The sequence below is a fragment of the Vanellus vanellus genome, assembly GCF_965231255.1.
Source record: "Vanellus vanellus genome assembly, chromosome: 1".
NCBI lineage: Eukaryota > Metazoa > Chordata > Aves > Charadriiformes > Charadriidae > Vanellus > Vanellus vanellus.
In genome coordinates, this window is record NC_138905.1 from 207,027,496 (window position 1) to 207,044,060 (window position 16,565).

At 39.6% G+C, this 16,565-nt stretch overlaps 1 protein-coding gene across 1 annotated transcript; it reads left to right on the forward strand.

The window, feature by feature from the left end:
* Positions 1-1,493: 1,493 nt before the first annotated feature.
* LOC309679703 (interstitial collagenase-like) lies at positions 1,494-8,243 on the forward strand (the record flags this gene model as incomplete). The annotated part of the gene is made up of 10 exons (XM_082493085.1): positions 1,494-1,598; positions 2,590-2,834; positions 3,237-3,385; positions 3,476-3,601; positions 4,328-4,489; positions 4,836-4,953; positions 5,576-5,709; positions 6,750-6,909; positions 7,830-7,930; positions 8,143-8,243. The coding sequence occupies 10 exons, from the start codon at positions 1,494-1,496 to the stop codon at positions 8,241-8,243; spliced, it is 1,401 nt and encodes a 466-aa protein (XP_082349211.1).
* Between the last annotated feature and the right edge of the window lie 8,322 nt (positions 8,244-16,565).

Sequence of the window (16,565 nt, forward strand, 5' to 3'; positions counted from 1 at the left end):
TACTTCCCAGAACAATTAAAATGTTCATCCTGTATTGAGTTCCTTCAGAGCAAAATTTGCACATATATCAGAAAAACATGATAATGGTATATATTTGTATTTTTCCACCTCACACTAACATTTACTGTTTCCCTTTTAAGGTTTCCAAGGAGGATCTTTACCTCCAACAAGGACAGCAACACCAAAACCATTCTGAAAGATGTTCATCCTGTACTTGACAGCTTCCAGAGTGAACAAATCTGCAACCACTTCAGGCCATCTACTCTGGTGCTTAGCTGTCCCTGCAGTTAGAAATGTTTTCCTCAAGTTAGGAGTCTACACTGTAGGTTCCCACATGTGTCCTGGGTATTTAAACTCCTCTTATCGTTGATAAAGACCTAGCCAATACAGTCAACAAAGTACAGAGAGCAATTCATCTCATCTTAAAGTCCATGTCATAGGGTCAGTTGAATCACTCTCTAGAATGCGTTGTCCAACATGGGAGCTTAGACTGCTAAACAATTTATGAATTTCTACACAACACAATATTAAAGCTGATTCCTCCTCATTACTCATTTGCCTGTCCTCGAGACACCCACCTGGGGCTGGCTACTGTGACACAGGAGCTATTGGAGCCATATACCTTTCAAGGACAACTGAAGATCAGGTGGGATTCCCTAGAGCATATCAAATAGCACTAATGCTCAGGCAGCTGAATCCCAAATCCCATGTCTAAACTTAATCCTTGTTGTTTAAGACCGTTCTAGAGTCTTGGAGAACAGTCACCGCTTCCCTTTCAGGAAAAACCTTTCATATATTTAACAGCATTTTTCACGGCTCCCCTCGCTATTCATTCCATGAAACAGTGAACACAGAGTCACAAAATGGTCACTTGAATCTTCCTCTACCAGACTCACAAAAATTGCTGTTAAGCTTCATGGAGTCTTTCCAACCAGAGCTCACCTCTCTGCCTGGATCAAAACACGCAGCTGAGACCTTATCCGTGATGGCAAGAGTCTTTTATATTTTATTATTACATATTATGACATAATCGGCTATATTTTGTTAACTAATAAAACATATGTATCATATATATAGCATAATGTTATTCATTATAATAGTATATGTTATATTATGTTACTGTTATATGTTATTTCCTATTATTTCTCCAGTTTGTCAAGACGTTGTGCCATAAATAGTCTAAATTCATGATTCAAAAAAACCCTAGGAAATGTAGCTCCATGCTTTACCTGAAAAGCATTTCCTTATTTATTAAACACACTACAAAATTGCCCAAAACAGAAGGCTCGGGCAAAATAAGGACAGCAACATTAGTTAAACATATTACGTTACTACCTGATGATGAAACTCTTATGCATCATTTTTACTAATCAGAGGATATTATACAGCATGAGTCAGACCGTCACTGATTTACAAATTTGCTATATAAGCAGAGCTGAGAAGTGTGTTCAATAGCTCAAGAGTGAAACTAAGGCAGACAGCCTTAGACGAGCATGAAGACCGTTTTGCTTCTCCTGTTGCTATATGTGGCCATCTCTTCTGCCTTTCCTGTGGGTCCAGAAGAAGATGATGAAGGAAAGACCCTACAGCTTGTAGAGGTAAATAATTTTCAGTGCATTTCTAGGTGAAACATAAGGTCGTCTGAGAGATAACAATAATTGCAATTACTTTCACAGGATATTGCTTGAAATTAAAGATGCACCATTTTGCAGTTGTTTCAAGAGAAAGCTTTTCCTATCAATCTAGAATATGTATGAAAATTATGTGGAACTTATATACTCAAAAGACATCTGAATATTGCATAACTTCACTTTTGATGTTGTCTGTAAAGTAATAACAAAACTACCGAAGCATGAGTTCTAGCAGCAAGGTGCAGAAATAGTCAAACTCAGCAAAAATTTACATTTCAGAAGGTGCTTTGAAACTTGTGATGTGACTGATCTCAGTAACATAAGGGAGGAAATTTGCTTGAAGCAGACGTGTATTTCAACATTTTGCTGAATGGATCTTTTACAGAATACTTTGAAAAAAAAGGACACCAATGAGAAATACAACACTTATATAAACACAACATTATTTGTTGGGGACAAAATTGTTGACATTTAGTAGGAAGACCTGAGTTCCTAACATCATATTTCGTAGCTAAAAATAAATGGCATGATTTGCCAAGTGCCAACTCTGTACTAGTAGTGACATGCTTCACTGGGAGTCGTGGCTGTGTGGAGTCTCACTGCCAATCTCTGTTTCCTTGAATGAGACCAGTTATAAGCTTCCTCATAAGTTTTGCTATTGGAATAATTGGGCACCATAAAAAATGTGGAATTAATTATTAATGGTAAATATTAGATTTTAAAGACATTTTTTCATATACTCCAGCAGTGAAACAAGAAATTCAGAAAACCGTATGAAAACTGTAAGTTATATTCAACACTTCACACCAATTACTGGAGAAATGAGGCTGTTCTTGCTTCTGTTGAATACAGGACATGTTGATATGGGAATAGTTCAAAATTACTTAGAAAATTTAAGTGGGACTGAAGAGAGTACTGACATGCCACAATGCTCTTGTTTTTTTAAACTCTGGTTCAGAGTTATCTACAGAATTTCTATGATCTTCGAAGGGATCACCAGCCTCATTTAAGAAACAAGGGTGAAAATCCCCTTGCTGCAAAGCTCAAGGAAATGCAGGCATTCTTTGGCCTACAAGTGACCGGGAAACCTGATCTTGACACTTTGGAAATGATGAAAAAACCCAGATGTGGTGTACCTGATGTAGGGCAATATGTGTTCACAGCAGGGAATCCCAAATGGAAAAGAAACAACCTGACATACAGGTAACCTTTCCTAATCTGGTTCAAAATTCTATAAATCTAGCATCCCAACTTTGGGGGGTCTGAAATAAGTAACATGCCACAACAATGCCATATATGGACATCCAGAGCGATTAACTGATTTCTGGAAGATAGGCACTCTAGAAGGCAGCATCTAAAATGAAGTGATTATTAATTTTCATTGACGAAAGATATGTGTCATGGTTTGGGCTGGACTGGCCACTCACACAAACAACAGATATTCTCCCCCACCTCTCCAAGGAGAGAGAGGATGGAGAGAGAGAAAGAATCCTGCCTCAAACCAGGACATTATGTCTAAGATATCTGACTTTTACACAATGTATTATTTTTCAGATAAAATGCATTATTCTTAACAATATATAATGTGTTGGGTTTGTCTTGAAGGATTTTGAATTACACCCCAAAGATGAGACGAGCTGATGTAGACGAAGCAATCAGAAAAGCTCTCAGTGTCTGGAGCAATGTGACACCATTGACATTCCAAAAGGTTGAGGACAAAGAAGCAGATATAATGATCTCTTTTGCTTATAGAGGTAACATTGATATCTTTATGTATTAATCAACCATCTGCAATCATAGAAATAATTTAGGATTCTAACTGATTTTTTCCCTCTTCATCTTAGACCACCGTGACAACTCTCCTTTTGATGGCCCCAATGGGCAGCTGGCTCATGCTTTCCAGCCAGGTGAAGGTATTGGTGGAGATGTGCATCTTGATGAGGAGGAAGCCTGGACAAAAAATGGAAGAGGTCAGGACTTTGTAATTGGATCCATTTATACAGTTTTACCTCATACAATCTTTGCTCATGTGATACTTAGTTCATGAGCCTGATTACAGGTAAAAAGTGAGAAAAAGTGGCAGAACTTTTCCTTTTAAATTGCTTTGCTCTTTTTTTGTCATTTGTAGGAATCAATTCTAAGAAAAGAGATTTTTAGGTCATAGTGGTTTATAATGGCAACAAAGTCAGCACTTAAAACTATTTTTTTTGTTCAGATGAAACCTAAAATTTGGATACAGGAAGATCTGGTGGTGAACTTCTCAAGTCAAATCCTTTGTCTGTCTTAACCCAGCACTTCAAAGTTTGATGCTAATCAGGGTATTCAAGTACCACCAAAACTGGCATCTCAGTGTTTCTTTTGAAGTTTTTTTTTTCTGTTGGATCACTGAACCTCCACTCATCATTGGCATGACCCTTGATCTGAGCAGTCTATGTCATAACAGGAGAAACGGGGTTTGTGTTTAAGACACAAGGACACTAGAGAATGAGACCACAATTAAGGCTGGACATTCTTTAATTAGTCATCTATCTCTTCAGTTACACTATTTTTTATTTGTAATGTTGCTAACATTACTTACAGACTCTCCTGTGCCTGTAGTGTATTTTGGGAGGATGCATAAGTGTTTCTCATTTAGTCAACTGTGCTGAATACTGAAATGGATTTTACCTTGTTTCATATGATTTTTTATCCTACAGGCTACAATTTGTTCATTGTTATTGCCCATGAGCTTGGCCATTCCCTTGGTCTGTCTCATTCAAATGACCCTGGAGCACTGATGTATCCGACTTACTCCTACACAGACCCCAATGAATTCCTTCTTCCTCAGGATGACATTGATGGCATTCAAGCCATCTATGGTAAGAAAAAATATTTTTATTTAATATTTCTACTGGTAAACAGTAATAAGGACATGTTTAAAATATGCTTCATCCACCAAAATAAGAAGTTTAACTGTTGCTGAACAGTGGATAACAAAAGAGGGAAAATTCCTGGAAGCTAACTTCAGCTTGAGTCCAGTTCTGCAAAAAAAATTCGTTTTGGAAAAGGTGAACACAACTGGTATTATCTACATTAAAAGCCTGCTTTCAGTGACAGACCTTTAGTTTAAAACTATATGCCTTCTCATTCTTGGCATCCTCAGAGACCTTCTGAACACTGTCTTTATATTTCTCTGTACTGAAAGATGAAATATTCTTCCTATAGGAGAGTCTAATGCTGCTGTGCAGCCAACGGGACCTGTAACTCCACAAGCTTGTGACCCAAGTTTGACATTTGATGCTATTACTACCCTACGTGGAGAAATAATATTCTTCAAGGGCAGGTAACAACAATAAGCATATATATTATCTCTTTAAAATATTCAGTAGTTTAAAAAAAAAAATCTGTAATCCGTGAGGGAAAACTGTCCTTTTGGAATGTGGTACAAAGAGAAGCACTAGAAAATCACCATGTATTTACACAAGCGAGAGTTCTCAAATCGTTAATCCCAAAAGCCCTAGTTGACAAGGTCAGTGAAGGAGATGCAGGCTTCTAGGTTGTTTTCCAAGTGTTCTGCTGCTGTGGCCACTGCTGCAACAGACTTGTCTCTGAACTCGATTCAGCTAACAGCAAAACAAGAGCATTCATATAGCCCTTAGCAATGTGTCCGCGGGTCCCACACTGTAACCTTGCTGCCACTGCTCAATACAAGAGCGAGGGCAGAACTGAAAACGCTGTAGAAAGATGTCTTTTAGGTGGTTGTGAAACCAACTCTCCTACAGAGAAACCGAATTATACTCATCTTGCCTGATCTTTGGCATGTAGATGAAGTGCTAAAGTTAAGAGTGCAGTCGCTCTAGATTTCCTTTACATTCAATGGATGGAGATACTCCAGGAGCTATAGTAGTTGTTTTGCACTTATGATAGAAGTGGAACTATTTTAATGTATGTTTTGTTTATATCAGATACATGCTGCGCAAACATCCTGCAAGGACAGAGACAGAACTCAATTTTATCTCACTGTTCTGGCCAAAGTTACCATCAAGAATTCAAGCTGCTTATGAAAACGTTGAGAGGGATGAAGTTTTACTTTTTAAAGGTAATGGAATCCGAAATTCTCTACTTTTTCTGACCAGTTACTCGCTGCTGCTTTGCAAACTATGCCAATACAGAAGTCAAAGTGTTTTTTTTAAGGAAGACCAGTGCAACAGAATCTTACAAACCTGCAAATAATTAAAAGCATCATAGAGTTATAGTGCTGTAAGGGATCTCCAGAGGTCATAATCCTGAAAACTTGCCCCTCTGTTATAGTTAATGCTCTGAAAAACAAGACGTGAAAAAAGCTTCCCTTCTTCAGGTCTAGCTCTCTTTAAGGAACAGCATTTTGCTTTACGTAGAAGGATTTTTGCTGAATTCAGTTGGCAAATACAGGCATTTGTACACTGCTGTTACTGACACACTTAGTGTTTTGTAATATTTTTGGGGAAAAAAAAAAAACACCAAAAAAAAACCAAAAAAGAAAAATTGGTGGAAAAGTGTACTGTGAAAGGAAAACGATTCCCTGAAGAATCAGTCCTTTCCTTTAAAGGTCTCAAATATGCTTTAAATGTCTCAAATAACTTCATTATGCACATATTACAGTACATGATATATTACCATCTATGATTATGTTCATTGCATCTAAAATTAGCAAAGCATTTTGATTAGGCACATGCCTTTCTTAATACTTTAATCTAATGCATATTTAGTTTTCAAAATATTATATGGCTATATAATGAAATGGCATATTACAGGAATTTAGTAAACTCAATATCCCAATCCAATGTCAGTGGATTAACTCATCAACCTCCAGCCCTCCCCACGTTGTTACCCAGACAAATAGTTTAAATTAATTTGAAAAAAATCTGGGAAAAGTACTATCCATGCACCTTATGATTCTGTTTTACTCATAAAAGCAAAAGACAATTCCACGGTCTTCATGATGTAGTCCCAGTGTAAGAATTAGAACCATTTTCTAAAGTAATAACCTGAAAGGAATTATACTGATATCTAAGACATGTTTTTTGCTACCCATGTAAAACACAATTAAATGTTGTTTACAAATAGCAAAAATAAATTAAATGCGCTTATATCTTTCAGAGGATAAATATTGGATTATCAGGGGATATGACATTGCACCTGGCTATCCTAAACCAATCCATCATCTGGGGTTCCCAAGGACTGTTAAAAGAGTTAATGCGGCTTACAGTGATGAAACCACGGGAAAAACATACTTTTTTATAGCTGACAGATACTGGAGGTAAGATTTAATGTTTGTTTACCAGAACACGCATTTTCACTTGTCTCTGAGGACTGATGTATTACTATAAAACTCAAATGCAATGATGTCTAAACCAGGTATATTCCAGAAATTTTAACAGCATTCTCTGGAAGTTCAAAAATGCCAAGCATTTGCTAGGAAATGACAACTTTTCTATAGGATTTTTTTGTCATTCATTAGATTCCTGTAGCAGGAATGTTGTTACTTGCAACTGAATTAAACATTTGCCCGATAAAGGAGTGATTTTCTAGTAAATTGTTCATTTTTTCTCCACAATAGTGCCTTTTTTCTGTGCAGTGTTGTGATAATGTCCACTTTTCATTCACATTTCAAACAAAGTGAATTGCTAATAAAAAGTGTTGTAATTGAATTTCTCTGTGAAGAAACTATAAATATTCTCCAGTTGTACAGCTGGTCATGTTTATATTTTAAGGGTGGCTCATGACAACTTTCAGAGAGTAAGTCTGTTTAAGAAGTACATGGTTAACAGCAATACAAGTATGTTTCAGGACTGTCCTACAGTCTTCTGCTCCCAGGCTTTACATTTTGCTTTTATACTGAACTGGATACCCAGTGCCTTGAAATAGAAACTCATTCTACATGCAAGTGATGGCCAAAGCTCTGGACAGGCCAGAAATGCGTTAATATAGTCCTGGGCTGCATTCCCAAGCTCCTTGAGAGCCTTGTTACAACCTTTACTAAAGGCAGGATTTTTGATTCTCAAGACACTCACACCATGAGAACCTTAACACACAATAGGAAGAATCAGAAAGTTACTTTAGCTACTCTTTATAGTATTTCTTAGTTGCGGTAGAGTTGCATCTGTGTATGAATTTGACTTGGACTTTCAAAATACTGCCTGCTTCCTCAAAAATTGTAACGATGCTTCTTGTGTTAAGATATGATGAAAATAAAAAATCCATGGATCAAGGTTATCCCAGGAAAATAGTCTCCGATTTTGGAAAAATTGGCAGAGTTGATGCTGCTTTCCAGAAAGACGGTAAGTAAAATACACCTTTAATCTGAGTTTCTGTATTTGGGTTATTCTGTAGCCCTATTTAGGCTTCTGTAATAGAATAATTTGTTTTCAAAAATCTGTTATTAACTTTATTGAAATGGAAATGAAAAATAGCAAGTACACGTGGATTTTTTTTCCAAAATAGTGAAAAGAAGTCACCTATGAAATATAATTTGATTTAATTTTATTTCTAGGCTATGTCTATTTCTTCCATGGAACAACTCAGTTCCAGTTTGATCCTCGTGCCAAAAGAATTGTCGGACTAATGAAGAGCATCAGCTGGTTCAATTGCTAATTGCAATGTTTTTCTATATGCACACTGTATGTTTTTATGTGCTGAATTTTTCAGCATTTCATGACTATCAGGTCAGAATGGATTTCTGCCCAAATTCTGTGGGAGTATAGTCTTAATAATTATTTATTGTAAACCAAACACATTTATATAATTTATCACAATTTCACCTGCTACAATAAAGTTTCCTAATAAATTATATTTGTCATATCATTGTGCCTTGGTGTCCTATTTGCACGAATACTCAAGAGCCAAGTCTAGTTTCTGTACACTCGAAAATGTATTCTGGCATGAAACATCAGATCTTTTTCCCAAAGCCAGAGAAAAGAGTAGCCAATAGGATCTGAACTCCATCACTCCACGCAAACCCTGGTGGAAATCCTATGAGTAATTAGGCCAGTTGAGGCTTATTAACATCAGTCTACAAGTCACACTTCCACTTCTTGTTCCTCTTCCCCCAGCTTCCACAATTAGCCTGCCCTCCAGGTCATATGTCTTTGCAAGTGTAGGTGTTGGGTTTTTTTCTCACGTACTTGGGTTTAGGAACTGGGTTTAAGCCTGGAAATGTAGATTAGAAAGGACCCCTGAGATCACTGAAAATAGTCCCTTGCTATCACAGGTAGCCACGTCATATAACAGACAAATAAACCTCTTTACTCATGGCTATTTCAAGTGCTTATTACTCCAGTAATTAGTAAATCCCTCCTAATTTCAGTGGGTTAAAGGATGAAGAAGTTTGCTTAAAAAAATGAAAATTCTTGGCCAAAAATAGTTGATACAAAAAATTCATGAAAAAGCTTGACTTCCAGCTTAACTGCAATTTTTTAAATATCCTTAATGAAAATGCTGTTTGAAAGGTTATCCACTTTAGTTTTAGTCTTTGTAACTCAGCTGATAACATTGGAAGCCATATGACCATAACAAAATGTATTATCTCATACAATATCTGTATTATTCAGCATACTTCAGAGGAAGGTTTCAGCTTACTGTAATAAAAGTAATTGCATTTTGAGAAAAAAATGGGTAACCTTATAAAAACATATCCCTTCATTTTTTTTCACTACATAGCTGTCTGTATTAGAAGGCTGTTAAACTGCATCTTTCATAAATAAAGAACAGACTCAGTTCTTATGTTTATTAAATTCAGGAATAAAAATTAGTCTAAATACTATTAAAATATAGAATCATAGAATCATAGAATTAGTGAGGTTGGAAGGGACCTTTAAGATCATCAAGTCCAACCGTTAACCTACCCTGATAAAAACACCACCACTTCTAAACCATATCCCTAAGGACCTCATCTACCCTTTTCACCTCCAGGGATGGTGAATCCACCACCTCTCTGGGCAGCCTATTCCAATGTTTAATAACCCTTTCAGTGAAAAAATGCTTCCTAACATCCAATCTAAACCTGCCCTGACATAACTTGAACCCGTTTCCTCTTGTCCTATCACTTGTCACCAGGGAGAAGAGGTCAGCTCCCATCTCTCTAAAACCTCCTTTCAGGTAGTTGTAGAGGGTGATAAGGTCTCCCCTCAGCCTCCTCTTCTCCAGGCTAAACAACCCCAGATCCCTCAGTCGTTCCTCATAAGGTTTGTCCTCCAGACCCTTCACCAGCTTTGTAGCCCTTCTCTGGACACACTCCAACACCTCAATGTCCTTCTTGTAGTGAGGGGCCCAAAACTGAACACAGTACTCGAGGTGAGGCCTCACCAGTGGCGAGTACAGGGGGATGATTACTTCCCTAGTCTGGCTCACCACACTATTCCTGATGCAGGCCAGGATGGTGTTGGCCTTCTTGGCCACCTGGGCACACTGCTGGCTCATACTCAGCCGGCTGTCCACCAACACCCCCAGGTCCTTTTCTGCCAGGCAGCTTTCGAGCCACTCCGCCCCCAGTCTGTAGCGCTGCATGGGGTTGTTGTGACCCAAGTGCAGGACCCGACACTTGGCCTTGTTGAACCTCATACCATTGGCCTCAGCCCATCTGTCCAGCCTGTCCAGATCCCTCTGCAGAGCCAATCTACCCTCAAGCAGATCAACACGTCCCCCTAGTTTAGTGTCGTCTGCGAACTTACTGAGGGTGCATTCGATCCCCTCATCCAGATCATTGATAAAGATATTAAAGAGAACGGGCCCCAGCACCGATCTCTGGGGGACACCATTTGTGACTGGACACCAACTGGATTTAACTCCATTTACCACCACTCTCTGGACACGGCCATCCAGCCAGTTTTTTACCCAGCGAAGAGTACACCTGTCCAGGCCATGAGCAGCCAGTTTCTCCAGGAGAATGCTATGGGAAACGTTGTCAAAAACCTTGCAAAAATCCAGGTAGATAACATCCACAGCTTTTCGCTCGTCCACTAAGTGGGTCACCTTGTCATAGAAGAAGATCAGCTTTGACAGGCATGACCTGCTTTTCACAAACCCATGCTGACTGGGCCTGATCACCCTGTTCTCTTGCATGTGCTGTGTGATGGCACTGAGGATGATGTGCTCCATGACCTTCCCAGGCACCGATGTCAGACTGACTGGCCTGTAGTTCCCTGGATCCTCCTTCCAGCCCTTCTTATGGATGGGTGTCACATTTGCCAACCTCCAGTCAGCTGGGACCTCCCCAGTTATCCAGGACTGCTCATAAATGATGCAGAGTGGCCTGGTGAGCACTTCCGCCAGCTCCCTCAGCACCCTTGGATGGATCCCATCCGGCCCCATAGATTTGTGCACCTCCAGGTGCTGAAGCAGGTCCCTCACCATTTCCCTTTGGATTACAGGGGCTTCATTCTGCTCCCCATCCCTGTATTCTAGCTCAGGGGTCGGGGAACTCAAGGAACAACTGGTCCTACTGCTGAAGACTGAGGCAAAGACGGCATTAAGTACCTCAGCCTTTTCCTCATCCTTGGTTACTACGTTACCGGCCCCATCTACTAGAGGACAGATATTATCCTTGGTCCTCTTTTTATTGCTAATATATTTATAGAAACTTTTTTTGTTGTCCTTGACAACAGAAGCCAGGTTTAGTTCTAGCTGAGCTTTGGCCCTTCTGATTTTTTCCCTACATTGCTTCACTACCTCTTTGTAGTCCTCCTGAGCGGCCTGCCCTTCCTTCCAAAGGCATATAAGAAATTTTATAATTGCAAATTAACTTGAATATATTATATTACTTATAAAACCTCAACAATTATTATAAAATAGTAAAAATAAAATTAAATTACAGTAAATCAAAGGCTTTCATGAAGAAGTTAATTTATGTGAATCCTGTTCTCAGAAGGTGACTTAGGTACCGGTTCTTTAATTCGAAGCCTTAGTAGCAATGCTATTTAATCATATTTTCTTGTGTCAGTGAGTGCTACTGAACCACCAATGACAATTAAACCAAAAATTGCTTTAGAGGTATATTAATCTAAATTGATTATGTTTTTTTAGCAGCAGTGGTCTACAAACATAAGATAAGATTTACAGTGAAAGATAATATTTATTACTAGACCAATTATATATTAAAAAATAAAAACCGGGGGCACATGTTCCCTTCAGATATGAAGTAGAAGCAGAATTTCTCAAGGCAATGCCAGAACTGCTTCTCAGATTTAGAGCAGAACACTAATCCCTCTCCAGAGAAAAGGTAGTGGGTACTCGTGGGGATGAGAAAATGTTAAATGGGAGACAAGGGGTAAGAAAGTAGGGATGTTTTGGAGGAAAAGGAGAAATAAATAGTGATTTACAAACCAGGGAGGATGAAAAAGTTGAAGAGAGGATGAAGTTTATAATGGCATATTTTTAGTCCATGTCTTTTATTATCCTGTGAAGTTCTGATTTTTAGTTGCCAGGCACACTTTTTTGAACTTTGTTTTGTGGATATCCCTTGAGAAGGAAGACCGAGAGCTCAAAATTAAGTGACTTCTTTGCAAGAAATATTCCCCATGCTTATGTGAGTGAATATTTCCTTTGCCTGTGTAAGCATGGCAGTTGCTCCATTCCAGCCACATCATTAGGAGGAGGGCAAGTCCGGTGCCGGCAGCTCTCACCTGCCTGCAGGCACAAGCACCGTTTTCAGTAATTTGGAACCCAGTTGTTGTTTTCAGCTCATTCCACACAATCGCCTGTCATTTTCTTACTCCCTTTTAATAAGTTAACGGTCAGTCCTATTTGCTATTTACTGTACTATGGTGGAGTACATAACTGTACTAGACAGTACAACTGTCTAGTGTCTGGTTACTGGTTTTGTGTGCAATCGTAGCCCATACCATTATTAACTGGGACAGATTTGCCCAGGTAGGAATCCTAAACATGTGCTTAGTGCATCTGAGGTGCTGTACGGTACCCAAGTTACCCATGCAGGTATGAAACAGAACTTCTGGGAGACCAGCACTTCACGAAGCCCCTCAGAGCCTCCACTGTCTCTAGGTACCTATGTTCAGGTGGTTGAATTCTGCCCCAACAGGCTGCAGTCTTTGCTGAAAGTTTCCCAAGGGTCAAATACATTATTTGAACAATTTGTCAATATCTCATTTATTTCACTCAAGCTGAGTAATGATTCAGCTTTGTTGACTCTATGATAGGATTGTGACTGAAAATTTGTGGCTCAACCACCTGCCTGAACAGGTATCCAATGCCATTAAGGTGCCTGAAGGTTTCCAGTTGGCCTCCAACTACCAGTCTAGAATGACAGAATGATAGAATGATAGAATCATAGAATAGTTCGGGTTGGAAGGGACCTTTAAAGGTCATCTAGTCCAACCCCCCTGCAGTGTGCAGGAACATCTTCAAGTAGATCAGGTTGCTCAAAGCCCCATCCAACCTGACCTTGAATGTTTCCAGGGATGGGGCACCTACCACCTCTCTGGGCAATCTCTGCCAGTGTTTCACCACCTTCTCTGTAAAAAATTTCTTCCTTAATCTAGTCTAAATCTACCCTCTTTTAGTTTTGTCATGGTTTGGCCTCAGCCAGCAACAAAGAACCACGCAGCCGCTCGCTCAATTCCCACAGCCGTGGGAAAAATCGACAGAAAAAGGCAAAAGTCATGGGTTGAAACAGTGCAATTTAACAGAAAAATCAAAGGGAAGAAGAAAGAAAAACAATAACACTGAGAAAGGAGTATAAGGACACGATTACAGTACCGCCGCGCAGCACACCGATTGGACCCACACCTCAGCAGCCCACCCCAGAATGGCGACTGTCCCCCCCTCCCCGGCTAGCGCCTCTTATAGCTGGGCATGGGTCACGTGGTATGGAATACTTGCCTCCCCTGCCGGTTCCTTGGGGAAATTAACCCATCCCTGCCGGAACCAGGACAAGTTTAAAGCCATTACGACTTGTCCTATCGCAACCGGCCCTGCTCAAATGTTTGTCCCCATCTTTCCTGTAGGCCCCCTTTAAGTGCTAAAAGGCCACAATAAGGTCTCCCCAGAACATTCTCTTCTCCAGGATGAATAACCCCAACTGTCTCAGCCTTTCATCATAGGAGAGGTGTTCCACCCCTCTGATCCTTTTTGTGGCCCTCCTCTGGACCTGCTTCAACAGGTCCATCCCTTTCCTGTGCTAAGGGCTCCAGAGCTGGACGCAGTACTCGAGGTAGGGTCTCACCAGGGCAGAGTAGAGGGGCAGAATCACCTCCCTCAACCTACTGGCCACATGTGGCCACATGGTCTAGAAGCCACATGTCCACTCTAGGTCCTGGGTCACAGCCACCAGGCCTGCAGCAATGTTTCAGGTTCACTAGACTGGCTCAAAAGCACAACAGAACACTGTTCAGGCAATTTAATTGCAGCCTAAGTGTTTTCATGTGATCTCAGGCTTAGGCTCTCATCATAGTCAATAGTATTGGTCAAAATGTTTGGTGAGCTCCTGAGAGCTGTACAAATCATCCTAAGTTTATCTCCTACAAGAGGCCAGATGAAATGCTGTCTAGATGCCATCTGACCATATTGATTAGATTTCTGTTGATATAATGCAAGCTTAGATAAATAACGCATGTGCAGGCACCCATGTTGCAAATACTTAGGAAAGATGAATCCTTGCTGGTATTGTGTTAAGATCCCCACAACACAGCAGTATTGATAATTCCAGTGATGCTCAGTATAGGGTCACTTGGTACCACCAATGTGATGAGGACAAGCAGCAACCTTTCTGGGCTGAAACATAAGTCACATTACTGTAGCCTGGATAACGCCAATTCTAGGATGAGAAAAGAAGTCATGAGGTAAACCAGCATCCACCAACTCTAACCAATGTAAAAGATAAGCATTGGGAAACCATAACCAGCAGCTGCTTATACAGTTGCTTCTTTTCCCAGACCTCAAGGCCAGCTATAGGCATATTTGTGAAACATCTCTTGCAAAAACCACATGTTCAGGCGTGTCTTCCATGAGCAGTGGGGACTGGCTGCTATGTTGTGTAGGTGGTCAAGTTGCAAAATCCTAACAGTGCTTTGGGTGACATAGGCCTCCAGGGAGGTGGTGGATTCTCCATCCATGAAGGTGTTTAAAAAAAGGGTAGATGTGGTACTTAGGGACATGGTTTAGAAGTGGTTTTTGTCAAGGTAGGTTAACGGTTGGACTTGATGATCTTAAAGGTCCCTTCCAACCTCAGCAATTCTATTCTATGATTCAAATGTCTTCTGAGCAAACACTAATGTACCTTGAGCTGTTAGACGAAAGTAGAAGTATAGTCTAAATTAGTTGTTTAAACTTCTGTAAGTTCAACAAAGACAGAAAGACCATTTATAGAGGCCAGTTCATCCTATTCTAAGGTAGCTGGTTGAATCGCTTTCCAGAGATACGTATTTGTCAATCTTCTATAGAAGAATGATTAACTAATAAATGTATAAAGTTAGGTGCGACTAATCTTAACTTGGCTGCTCTCATTGTCTCTATCCTTCCACTGCTACACAGCAGACAGCTGTGGAGATTGGATGGCCAACCACAGTGGGAGAAAGATAACCACTTCTCCCAGTTCGTATCAAATCTTCTCATAGTGCTGCCTTGATTTTTTGCAAATCTAAATTCATATCAGCCAAAACCTGTTTTTCAAGGAGGTGTTCTCGAGCCATTGGAAAATATGCTTGGTGCAAAAGCCACTGAACGGGGGCTTGTCTTTTGTGACCTACACAAAATGTACATAGCCAGATGATAGCACCATGGTCATTCCTTCTAGCTTTAATACCTTTGAGACAAAAAAATATTTTATTCATTTAAAAAACATAAGACAGATTTTTTTAAAGAAGACATTCTGTACTTCCGGATAAACACACATATCGTTTCCAGTATCAGTTCAGCTGAGCTTCCAATCTCAGAAAATTTGTCATCACAGTTTGTACCTCAGTTACAGAACTGAATGGGATCCAGGCCTCATGGGTCTCTTACCTTACAACACAATGATAGTAAAAACAAATTAAGGGAAGGGATTTTTTGGTTTTTTTTTTGTTGGTTGGTTGTTTTGTGTTTTTTTTTCTTTTTTAGCTGAGCTGTTTGAGTTGTTGGTTGCTGAGAAATGCCATTAGCAAACGAGTTTAACTAACAAGGCTACATTGTGAAATTTGGGCTAAAAAATTCGTCATTAACGCCTCCAGCTGGAGAAAAGTTGGCTGCAAGTGACAGCAAAAAAGCCAAAAACACAGAAGCAAGGATTTCCTGAAAACGCCACAGTCCGGCATGAAGGTATTGCTGTTTTGTAAGTGTTGAGCACATGCCATCAGAACTCCTCTGATGTGCCGAACACCTTCAGCCCCTGTCGCAACCAGTGGAAGAGGAAGGTGCTTGGCCAGCACAGGGTGGAATCCCATAACTTCTCACAGCTTGTATAACTCTTGAAACTTCCTTAATTCTGAATTACTTAAGACAGGAAATAATCATATCCTCTGTGGTTAATGTGGTTAAACTGAAGAAACCTTTCACGATGAAATGGCAGATGATAGATGATAGATAGATAGATAGATAGATAGATAGATAGATAGATAGAGATTACATAGATAGAGATTAGAGAGATAGAGACAGACAGACAGAAAGATAGATAGATAGATAGATAGATAGATAGATAGATAGATAGATAGATAGATAGATTAGATAAATGAAGACAGAGATATAAGATTATTCACATCCTTTAGGCTGGGTTAATAAGGTAAAATCTTTTTAATTTATGTATATCCTGGATTCCACCAGTGTAATTTAAAGGAAATACACCTTTTCGAAGAATTGCAGGGAAGAAGTGGGAAGTGATTTAGGATTTTTATTCATTTTCCAAAAAACCCAGTCTCACTTTATGGATAAATATAAAAAGAAATCTTTCTGGTTACAGTAATTTCTCCCAAAGTTTTCATTTTTTTG